The 12374-nt window shown below is 42.9% G+C and overlaps 1 protein-coding gene across 9 annotated transcripts in view; it reads left to right on the forward strand.

The window, feature by feature from the left end:
- The window catches only part of CABIN1 (calcineurin binding protein 1), a 116515-nt gene that overhangs the window by 11375 nt on the left and 92766 nt on the right, over positions 1–12374 (forward strand). For 6 of the 9 annotated variants that reach the window (XM_069961145.1, XM_069961147.1, XM_069961149.1 and 3 more), the window contains exons 8-17: positions 691–840; positions 922–1208; positions 2538–2727; positions 3375–3508; positions 5308–5525; positions 6228–6306; positions 6395–6582; positions 7841–7990; positions 10793–10987; positions 11707–11943. In XM_069961145.1, coding sequence (XP_069817246.1) covers positions 691–840; positions 922–1208; positions 2538–2727; positions 3375–3508; positions 5308–5525; positions 6228–6306; positions 6395–6582; positions 7841–7990; positions 10793–10987; positions 11707–11943 — 1828 coding nt within the window. The remainder of the gene's footprint in view (positions 1–690; positions 841–921; positions 1209–2537; positions 2728–3374; positions 3509–5307; positions 5526–6227; positions 6307–6394; positions 6583–7840; positions 7991–10792; positions 10988–11706; positions 11944–12374) is intronic. The other 3 variants (XM_069961148.1, XM_069961150.1, XM_069961152.1) reach the window with 1 other exon arrangement.

Here is a 12374-nt window from a genome sequence, read left to right on the forward strand (position 1 = left end):
ATAATGTATACCTGCCTGTCCAGGCTCCACCAGTGCCCTGCTGCCTTTACCCGCTCACCGTAGCCACCGCTGACACTTCTGGGCCCGTCTCTTTAGTGACAGGCCGCTCAGCCAATCACTGGCCGCACTGTCCCATCTTGGTCAGTGATTGGCTTTGTGGCCTGTCCTTGAAGAGATGTGTCAGCGATGTTGAACGGGAGCTCTGGTGAAGTATGGGTAAGTATATATCTTTATTATTTTCTGTTGAGCAAGATCTGCACGGACATCGCTAACGATGTCTGTGCAGCCCTCAAACACAATTATCTATCAATGTATAGGTTGGGTAAGCGAGCGCTGATGTAGCAGATGTTGGGCTGTCTAATACAGCCCTCTCCCTTCAGCATCTGTGTTCCAAGGCAATCCACCTCTTATCTCCCTCTTCCTCCTCTATAGACTTACATTACTTTCAATCTGATCCCTGAGCTAGGTAAAAGTCTTAACCAGTGACCAGTTAAATAGTTTCAAAGTAGATTTCTCAGAGTGGGCTATTTTAGCATGGGGAGAGGGTTGCTTGATAACAGGAGAAGAAGGCATTTTTGTCTGATAAGATACATTACAGAGTTTCTTATGTTTGCTTGTACTATTGATCAAAATATAGTGCCTTTTTATGTATGCAAATATGTAGTTGTCTGATTTTTGTGAACTTTTCAGTGACTTGTCCATTCATGATGTGGATGTTAGCAAGGAGGAAGCAAACAGAATTGTGGAGGAGGCGTTAGAATTACGCAGGAAGAGACAAGCTCTGAATGTAAAGCAAGAGGAGCCAGACTTGAAGCTCAGTCAACCACTGCCGTATTTCTCGTAAGTGCGATACATTTGGTAACTGATCAGGTAGGAGCGACGAGTTCATAGTGTCTAATTGAATTTGCTCTGTATTCTCAGGTGGAAGTGTCTTGGGGAGAGCTTGTTGGCGATGTATCACCATCTTACAACGTGTGAACCCCCTCGTCCTAGTTTGGGAAAAAGAGTTGACCTCACAGACTACAAAGATGTAACACAACTGGACCACATACCCCAAATTTCTCCTCCTCCAAACAAAGTCAAAGAAACACCCAGCACCTCTACTCCATCAACACTAGCTGTTGTTTTAACGGAGCCCACCCCAACAATTTCTACTACTAATCCATTTGTGTCCTCCCAAACCAATACTGATTCTTCAGCTGCGCAAGGTGAGACTCAAGCCACATGTTAAAGGGGTATTCTGACTTTAGGTATTCCAATCCACAAGATAAGCCTGAGATCACTGGGTGGTCCGAACGCTGGGCTTTCCCTGCAATTTCCAGAATAGGGCCACCACACTTTTCATTGTTTATGATGCTTCTGGACATAGCAGAGTACAAAGCTCTCTTAAAGGCCTTTTACACTGGCCGATTATTGACAAAAAGTGTTGCTAGAAACGCTCCTGCTGACGATAATTGTCCCGTGTAAAAGTGACACTAATCAGCCAAGGACAGGGAAAACGCCTGATCCTCGGTTGTTCGGGTCTTAAGGGTCCATTTACACAGATTATCTGAGAAATTATCTGCCAAAGATTCGAAGCCAAAGACAGAAACAGACTATAAACAGACATCAGGTCATAAAGGAAAGACTGAGATTTCTCCTCTTTTCAAATCCATTCCTGGCTTTGGCTTCAAATCTTTGGTAGATAATCTGCCAGATAATATTTCTGTGTAAATGGACCCTAAGAGCAGGCACTTAAATTTTTAGTTGCTGGCCACACAGTTGTCCTGGGTAAACAGGGTTATGCGCGGCCGGCAATGCTTAAAGTGACTGTACCACCAGGCCCAGGCTGAAGCACTGGAGGCAGCCGACCCACCCTTAGTGGAAGGAAACCCCAGCCCCTTTACGGTAGGATTCCATTTATTCTAATGGAGTCACGTCATGGAGGGGCTGGGGTTTCTTCCCACTGGGGGTGGGTTGGCCCGCCTCCAGTGCTTTAGCCTGGGCCTGGTGGTACAGTCACTTTAACGAAAACTGACAGCACAGATATGTATATAGGAAATTAATATATCTGTTCTATCAGTTTAAAGATCACAAGCAGCAGTATATATTTACCATCCACGATGCTTATGATCAGGCATGTCTCCTTCATCAGAGTGGCTAGTATGCATAGACTGCTGCTTGTGATCTTTAAACTGACAGCACAGATATATACATATCCTATATACATTTCTGTGCTGTCAGTTTCCCGCACCTCTGGCCCATTTGCGGCCTCCGTGGCCAACAAATCACTATATGTAAAAGGACATTTAGGTTTCCAAGCCATGGCTTCATTCAAAGTTAGAAAAGCAGTGCACTGTATTGGAAATTGTGATGGGCCCAGCAGTTAAACCTACTGTAGACTTAGACTTTTCCCCATCTACAAACTTTTTTTTGTTCATCTATTCTTCGTAATCAAACTTCATATCATTGTATGACTAACTGGCCCTTTTGCATAGGTGATGTCTGGAAAGATGTTGTGTCATTTTATCTACATTTAGTGTTCTTTTTCAATATAGTGTTAGATTTTAACTTTGCTGTAGATCAATCCAGCGGGGATAAGAACAAAAAAGGAGTTAAAAGGAAGAGAATCACAGAGGATGCAGGGGAGACGGCCAAAAGACGCTCCGCTCGCGTGCGGAACACTAAATGCAAGAAGGAGGAAAGAATTGATTTTCAAGAATTACTGATAAAGTTCTTACCATCCAGGTAATAAAAAGCGCTGGTTTGATTGATTTGATTAATTGATTCTTTCAAATCAACTGGTGCCAGAGATTTTTAATCTACTTCTATTAAAAAAATCGCAAGTCTTCCAGTACTTATCAGCTGCTGGATGTCCTGCAGTGGTGTATTCTTTCCAGTCTGGAGAGCAGGAATGGTTTTCTATGGGGACTTGCTGACATGGACAGAGGTGGCAGCAGAGAGCACTGTGTCAGACTGGAAAGAATACACTACTTCCTGTAGGACATACAGCAGCTGATAAGTACTAGAAGTTTTGAGATTTTTAAATAGAAGTAAAATACATATCTCTGGCACTTGCTGGGACCAGTTAATTTGAAAGAATTGATTTTTTTTGTGGACTACCCCTTTAACAACAGCCCAAAAGTGTGGGCATTTTCCATACTTTATTGCAGTTTTGCACCTTACAGTATTGGTAGCCCCAACCTACACCAGATGCTTCTCTGGATAACCTGCAGAATCCCAGCAAATTTACCTCTGCAGAGTATCCACAGCATATATGTATGCCAGATTTGTTTTATTAGTTGATGTTGCACCAAGGCATGCAGGCCTTGTGGAGCTGTGATTATAAGAGTTTTCATTGGAATGTGCATTGTTGTTGCTTGTCACCTCTATAGACTCCGTAAACCTGATTCAGAGGAGGAGGAAGATTCTTTTGGCAACTATGAAATGCAGTCAGATTTAAAACAAGAACATTTCCTGGATGGTGAGAAACCAATGTCCTATGATTCTACTACTTTCATGGAATCAGGTTAGTACTGTGGTTGAGGTTAATTGTAGCGTTTGTATTGAGAGATTATACACCCTACATACTAATACATTGTAGTATAAAGAGATTTATGCAGTTTCCGCTGATGCATTTAGAACACTTTCACTAGAATCAATAGAATTTATTCCGCTTCTACAGCTAAGGTCAGCTCTAAATCTGTGTGGGTGTTGCAGCCTATTTAAAACTGTTTTCAGATATTTTATAAAAGTTTTTTTTAAAACGTCTGTGTCTGTGTTTGCATTAGGAATCCGGAGTGTAATTCATACTATGAACTGAACTACAGCTGTTTTTTTTTCCATTGCGGATTTAAAGGGAACCAGTCAGCCCAATTGGGCTGATTTGGTTCCCTGAAGCACTGTATAAAGCTGCTGTATAGCTTGTGGCACGTACTGGCCACGGCTGCAGCAGCAGTTTTATATTGGAGAAAATTAAGTTTAATCCCCAGGCGCGCAGCACAGAGAGCGGCAGGGCTAGTTATCTGGGTGGTTTTCTGCTGTGTGGAGTCACCGCTCTCTCCCTGTCAGCGCGCTCGGCGGGGATGAGTGACAGGAAGAGAGCGGTGATTAAACTTAACTCCGGTATAAAGTACAGTGCTCTAGATAATCAAATTAGCCCAATTAGGCTGATAGGTTCCCTTTAAAATCTACTTTACTGGAGAAAAATTGCTGTCTGGCATACAAATTCATTTGCATGATGGCACCCTGACCCCCTACTTTTTGTCGTTTTGCCTTTTCGGAGTTATAGTTAAAAATACATTTTGCAAGTGAGCTGCTGTGGTGCACTGGGGGCTGACCTGGCAAATTATCAAAGAATGCCATTTGGTGAAAAAGGCACACATGACAGCCCGACAATAATTCTGATTTCCTTTAATATGGAAATATTCCCCTAATAAATTACATTGTATCCTGATAATGATAAAAAAAGCCTTATGGTATCTTTTGTCTTTTGAATAGCAAATTGTTACCAGATCTCAGATAATGAATATTGGGGCAGCTCCAGAAGCAGGGTTGTCAGGGGGAAACTCCTGGACCAAAGCCAAAACATTCCAACCCAGTAAAGAAAAGTTATTGCTAGTTAACATCTGTTTTTATATAATAAAAAAACTTGGGCCCCTTACACTTCCGTTTTATGTTAGGAAACACTGGTGAGGAGGCTTCAGGAAACAATCAGTGTTTCCTGACCATGAAAACAGAGTAGATAAAAATAAAAAAAAACATACTCACCTGCTGCAGGCTGCAGTGGTGCTCCCAGCTGCTTCTCCCTCTTCCGACTCTGAGAGCGCACAAGTGATGTCACTCATGCTCCGCAGCCCTGGAGGGGGAGCAGAGAGCCGTCTCTTGTGGCCAGTGGTATGCTGTGGCCTCCGGCCAGAAGAGTGGTTAACATGGTTGGCAGACAATGGTTTCCTGCCCTGTCACCTCCTGGTACTTGCCTGGGTGCTGGCACTTTCCCAGGCTGCCATGCAATGCATCCGGTATTGGGGCAGTTTTCAGATGCACATTTGGAACTGTCTGGAATTCTTGATTCCCCCCCAGGGTTCTATGAAGGCATTCGTGGCAGAATTCTGAACATTTATAGGACAGTTCCTATAATTTATGGGTTTATTTTCTAATCCTGAAGGGTGTCCGTGCCCCATAGAACACTATGGATCAGGAAATCTATCTGGTTAGTGTGTGAAGGGGGCCCTAAACTAATAAAAGTTTGCTAAAGCAACGTTCCTTTGTGTTGTCTGCTTGTTTCCCTGTGTTCTCATAAATTTTCCTTATTTGTTGTCATTATAGAGAAGCAAGATGTGCACCAATTCCTGTTGGCTAACCTAGAAAATGGGGGCATCCTGGAACTTATGATGCGGTATCTGAAAGTGATTGCTCAGAAGTTTTTGGTGAAGTGGCCCCTCGCTCTGGCAGAAGTCGTGCTCAATATATATACTAGTTGGAGAAAACACAGCAGCGGTCTTCCCAATCCTCTGCTTAGGGACTGTAAAAACCAACATATTGGAGTAAGTTTTTACATCCCGGGAGCTTTATTTTGTGTTTGTGCTTACTGGTGTGTGAAGCAGCATTGTTCTTCTTTAACTGCCATGTCAATTATTTTCACAGTTGTACCAAACAATGGATGTTGTTCAATACATTGTGTGAACAACGACCATTGTTTGTATTAACTTTAATGCAACTTATTTTTCTATGACAAGAACAGTCATTGTTTTCATTGCAAACAACGTCTGTGCTTGTCATAAAAAATATGGTGTGCGAACAAAGCCTAAAGGTGAATATGTGTATTGCTGTATGGCACCCTAAAGCCACAATCCCAAAGTGTGGTGGACACATACAGCCCAAACCCATGCCTCCTAGCATCACCAATTGCTGTTTAAAGCCCCAGATACATATGGCGCTATTGGTGAATGCATAGGGCTGTGGTTTCAGCAACATGCATTCACAGCAATGGGGGGACACTGCTAAGGCGGCATCAACACAAGTTGCCCTGTGCATTTGTCTCAGACCACGCAGGCATGCTTTGACCAATGGCTGCATGATATGGAAGATAACAAGGCCATTGAGAAATGCATGCTTGTATAGTTTTGGAGGCATGCAATAGGCCGCTTATGTGGATGCAGCATTAGGCATAGCATGACAAAAGTAGACAAATACCTAGAGTAAGGCAGAGCTATCACCATTACTATTACTATGTTTTATTCTAAAAGGACATGATGGTTATGAGTCTGACATGCATGGAGCTGCAGCTAGACCAGTGGCTTTTGGCCAAGGTGAAGACTGGCACAGGTATGTTTTGTTTCTTTGTGTCTTCCTACATTAATTGCAAGTCCAGAAAATTGTTTGCATTTTAAGAGTTTTTACTTTGTATCTGTAGTGTCTCCACGCAAGTGTCCGGCTGGAATGCCTGGGGAGAACTTAGGATCAGACTTTCCTGGCACTCACTTTTTGGAAGATCAGATGATGATGGGATTTGCAGCTTCTCAGCGTGACCTGTTTCCAGATGGGTGGCTGAACTATGTAGTGAGAGTGTACTGGCTGAAGGCAAGGTTCTTGGCTTTGCAGGTGGGTTATCTAGTAAGTTTTATTCATATGTGTGGGAGAGGAGTGTTTTTAAAAAATAAGTGAGAAGAGAAACTTAAGTATTGCAGAGGACTTTAAAGGCAATATGTCGACATTTTGAGTCCTCAGCTGCTGGCTGTTTCATATAAAGGATGGGGAGAAAAATGTACCTAAAGTTCTGGTCATGCAGGTGGCTTGACTAAAAATCCATCTTGTAACGTCTGCGGCATCAACGGTGCAAGTGGCCAGGAGGTGGAGTCTTCATAAGAAGCTTTATGCACTTACCTGACTGCTCTCTCAGCTCTAAATGATAGCTCTAGAACCAGGAGATGTCTGAGCTGTTACTCAGAGCTGAAGGAAGGGCTTGTGGAAAGTGCCCCCTATCCTCTTTATAGAACTCTGAGCAGTTTTCAAGGCAAATGTGACACGAACTGAAATACACCAACATCTAGCGGATTTGGGGTGAAGCTTAAAAGTGCAGCCTCCGCGACATCCATCGATAACAATGTGATATAGGATCCGGTCATGCCAGATAAGTCAAACAGTAAACCAAACTGACGCACACAAACATTTAATTTTTTTTTTTTTTATATATATATACTTCCGTTTAGAGGCAGTCATAAGGGGTGATACGGCACCCTCAGCTGCCACTAACACATGTCAGGAACCCCTGCAGTTCCCAATACAAACTTCAGGGCCCTTAGGGCCCTATTCCACCGGACTATCGTTAAATCGTGAATCTAAACGATAATCGTTTGGTTGAAATGCAGTTAACGATTAACGACCTAACGAGAAATCGTTGATCGCTTTATAAGACCTGGACCTATTTTTATCGTTGCTCGTTCGCAAAACGTTCGCAAATCGTTTGCATTGAATAAGACGTTCCGTTGTTCGCAGTAGATACGAACGCAATCGCGAAGAAGTAGCGAAGAAAAAACGATCGCAAATACGATCATAAGTAACGATTATCGTTCCATGGAAATGAGTGAACGTTTTCAGGTCTTTCGCAATAGTGGTCGTTTGAGATCGTTAACGATTGTGCGAACAATAATCGTCCGGTGGAATAGGGCCCTTATCCCCTGCTTTGTCCTAGTGCTGCCAGACAGCACTATCGCTATACCGAGCAGGGGGGTTTATAAACTAATATAACTTTATTAAAGTAATGTATTGGCAAAAAAAATAAATAATTTGTTTGCCCTCAGTCTCTAGAGTACCCCTTTAAGAAGTAATCCTTTCCCCTCTGTTGTTGTTTGCAATGTAGGGGGACATGGAGCAGGCTTTAGAAAACTTTGATATGTGCACTGACCTGCTACAAAGCTCTGAGGCTAAAGCATACAAAGAAAAAGATGATGAAGACATTGTTATCAAACTCCCCAACCTACAACTGGATTCTACAGTATCTACTGAAGAGGTGAGGTTTTTAAGTCATTTAGTCAAAATAGATTCTACATTAATCTTGCGCCAAATTTGCAACATAGACAGTTTTTCATGAAAGCTAAAACAGAGAAAACTAAAGTATAATTCCAAACTTCCAATCTCTCTAGGGACTCAAGTTGTAAGGTTGTAAAGTTACAGCCATATGGTGCAGGAATGAGACATTATTTATTAGTTTTTATAATTTATTAAAATCTCTTTATAGACCACCTCTGTGTTTGCAGTTACAGGAAGCTGACTTGTTGATGGGCTGATTTCATCCTCCTATTCCTGCATTGACATGTATGATGTATGAAAAGGCTCTTACAGTGGAAGGGCCACCTTTGTGGTTATTTGAAGGTCACTCTATTCTCAGTGACCAGGCAGAGTATTTGGTGTACCCAAGTGCTTCTCCTGATCATGAATCTTGAGCAAGGCAATTCTTCCATATGTGACTATTTCACCAGCTGACAAGAAAACCACCCTACTGATGCAGCATTGGATAGCGTTGGTCTAAAGTATTTGCAAAGGAGAAAATAAAACTTAATTCTTGTTTAATTCGCTAAAATTACATAAAGACATTGATCTAAGGGTCCTTTCACATGGCTTAATACTGACGCAAGCATTAAGGACGCAAACAAGTACCAATCAACTAGGTCGCCGCTCATATGCAGTGCCGCATGGACTATGCCTGTATTGTTTGTGTGGCCATTTAAAGAAGAGAAATTGACAGCACAGATATGCATACATCCATGCTGCCAGTTTCCAGATGCCATCAAATTAGCAGTGTATACTTACCAGTAGCACTGCAGTGATCCAGCATTCTCACCTTCTTCATGACAGTGGTATAGAATGCGTCCTGCTCTCCAGCCACCAAAATCTCCTTCTCCTCCAGCTGTCAATCACTCTGGAGGAGCAGGGATGGGCGATTACAGCGTCCACAGAGCAGATTGGGAGCAGGACGCATGTAACGCTGTCAGTAAGAAGGTGAAGATGCCTGATCAGAGCAGCGCCGATGGTAAGTATACACTGCTGATGTGATGGCATCTGGAAACTGGCAGCACAGATGTATACATATCAGTGCTGTCAGTTTTGCTACTTTAAATGGCCGCACGAACGATACAGGCATCTTTCGTGTGGCCTAGCTGCTTAAAAAATTATGCTGTGTAAAGGCACTGCAAATAAGCACCAATCTAGTTGATTGCTTGTTTACAATAATCAGCCTGTGTAAAAGCTTCTTAAAGGGGTTGTCCAGCGAAAATCTTTTTCTTTCAAATGAACTGGTGTCAGAAAGTTATGTCTTTCCATACTTATTAGCTGCTGTATGTCCTGCAGGAAATGTTGTTTTATTTTCAGTCTGACAGAGCGCTCTCTGCTGACATCTCTAGTCGAGACAGGTACTGTCCAGAGCAGGAGAGGTTTTCTATGGGAATTGATAGAAAACCGAGACAGAGTTCCTGTCTCGGCCAAAGATGTCAGCAGAGAGCACTGTGTCAGACTGAAAATAAAATAATGTTTCCTGCAGGACATACAGCAGCTAATAAGTATGGAAAGACATAACTTTTTGAGACCAGTTCATTTGAAAGAAAAAGATTTTCGCTGGACAACCCCTTTAAGAAGCTTTTACACAGGCTGATTATTGTAAACAAGCAATCAACTAGATTGGTGTTTATTACAGTGCCTTTACACAGCATAATATTTCCTGCAGGACATAGGAAATCTTTTTATAGAAGTAAATGACAAATCTATATAACTTTCTGACACCAGTTGATTTGAAAGAAAAAGATTTTCGCTGGACAACTCCTTTAACTCCCTACATAATTTGAACCTTGCTCTCCTGTCTCTGAGACTTTTCTCATGCTGAGCTCATATCATAAAGCTGCACAATTTATCTGAATCGGAGCACTTTAATTCTGATGTTAGGTTAAAAAAAAAAAAAAAAACTACAGAAACCAAATCCAATTGTTTCATTTGTCTGCAATCCTCTTCCCTGCAATGTTCTTCCACTACTTCCTGGTTAAGCAATTGTTCAGCACTACAATTCCCAGAACACATCACATCTTTTATCTCCCCAGAGCCGGTCAGAAGTGATAACATCACTTAGTGACACTGTCACCCCCCCCCCCTTTTTCCATTATGTAAATTTAGCAGTTTTTATACCTTATTTTATATCATACGTCATGGTGCTTATTCCAGTTAAAAGTGATCCTTTATCATCTACAGATTGTGCTACTTGGATGGGGCTTCGAACAAAGACTCTGCCCCTCAAAGACGTCATAGCAGTCTTGTCTCTGCCCCCTCAATGGCCATTGGAACAGGCTGGTCTAAAGGTCTAGGCCCCAAACCTAGGTTGGCCCATAGCAATGGCTGTCAGGGGGTGGGCCTATGCGCCGATGACATCACAGGGATGGGGCCTACGGTGGCGATGTGGGCGGGGCTAAGTGATGCTGCGTCCGTGAAGCCCCGCCCAGGTAGCACAATCCGCAGATGATAAAAGATCACTTTTTACTGGAACAAGCATAATGACTTATGATATAGAATAAGGCATGAAAACTGCAAAAAAAAAAAAAAAAGTTTGACCTTCTGTGCCTGATTTATCCTGGTTTACACCTGCAAAAAGGTGTAAACCATGGCAGGAATTTACTAGCGTAGGCCCTGCTGGGTTAACTAAGGCATGTGACTCTTAGCGGGGTGAATGGGGCAGGGCCTGATTTAGGACCATGAGTATGTCTTGATGCCCCTCATAGAGGTTAATATTTTGAATGGGTTACAATAACATGCTGGCTTGATTCTTTTCTAGATTGAAAACAGGCTTAAATCCCTGGAGAGATGCCAGTCACTAGAGGAGATACAGAGATTGCATGACATGGGGGATTACTCATCTGTGGTTCGTCTTGTGTGCCCTACATTGTGTATGAGTGGATACAACAGAAATAAGCACCTTGACTTGATGACTTCTCCTCCTGAGAGACCAGCACAGCTTCTTCTGATGCAGGTGAGGAACACCAGGACACAGGGATGCATATGCTATGAATTAGTATTTCTACAATTCACATTATCACACTATAGTAATAATAGTTAATATTCTGCACATATAACAATGAAATATGTTATATTGTTATATTATGTTATATATAACAATTAGTGGACAACCCCATATTGGTGGGGCTTCACGACTGCCGTGCCCAGTCTGTCCGCTTACATCGGTGCCCTAGTCCCCGCAACCTCCGTGATGTCATTGGAATGGGCCGATCTGGAGGCCTTTTTGCTGCCCCCCTCCTTGATGCCATCGGAATGGCTTGATCTGGAGGCATAGTGCCCCCCCCCCCTTTGTGACATCATTGGAGGGGGGGTCCAGACCTTCTGATCATCCCTTCCTAAAGACGTCACGTAGGGGGTGGGGACTACAGCTCCGATGTAGACGGGAAAATGGGGCACGGCGGCCATGAAGCTCTGCCCAAATTGCACTGTCCACCGAGGATAACATGCATTTTTGACCAGAAATCCATTATACAGGTAGATATTAAATGTCCTAAATATTAGCTTAAGAATGGTGCTGAGAACTCCTGATATGGAAAGGGGGGTGACAATATCACTTTAAGATGTGATAGTGGCTAGATCTAAGTAAATCTAAATTTTGCTGACGTCTCTCTTAGCTTTCTGACTCCCCCACTGGAAAAATGAATCTTTTTGTCCCATGTTGTTCATGCACAGGATTCCCTGTTGAAGCTATCAGATTTTAAACAGTGCTTTCAGTGTTCCGAGGTGGCTCTGAATGAAGCAATCCAGCAAATGATGAACCCAGCGTCTGGCGCATCCAAGGAGGAATGGGTTTCCACAGCAACACAGCTACTTACAGGGATAGACCTTTCTCTCTCATCTGACAGCTGTATATCGCAGGAGACCACAGTAACACCACGACTCGTGCGTCTGTGCAGTAACCTCATACAGGTAACCTACAGCTAAGAAAACCAGTGAGTGCCTGTGCACATTAATACATAAAATCCAGCCTTACCCATAACATTTACCGTGTACCAACATGTCCTGCTCTTGTAGTCTAACCATACTCTGACCTGTTGTATAGTATAGTATAGTCACTATTGTCCTTATTGTCTGTACTTGTAATTCCCATGATCAGCTGGCTGGAAAGATGAGTGGGTCATCCTTGTTGCAACTCCTACTGTAGCAGCTCTCACCTCTGCCATAAAGTGGTTGTCTGGGATCCCTTTTTTGGCAATGCCCATGGAGGGGGTGGGTTAAACAATTACATCCACCTACCTCCCATCTTACCTACCTCACGCATTCTGCTACTCCAGTGTTCTGGGACATGACGTGGCAGGCCTTCTCAACCAGTAAGCAGCTGCAATGGTGTCCTGACTTTA

The sequence above is a fragment of the Dendropsophus ebraccatus genome, chromosome 3, assembly GCF_027789765.1.
Source record: "Dendropsophus ebraccatus isolate aDenEbr1 chromosome 3, aDenEbr1.pat, whole genome shotgun sequence".
NCBI classification, from domain to species: Eukaryota; Metazoa; Chordata; class Amphibia; order Anura; family Hylidae; genus Dendropsophus; species Dendropsophus ebraccatus.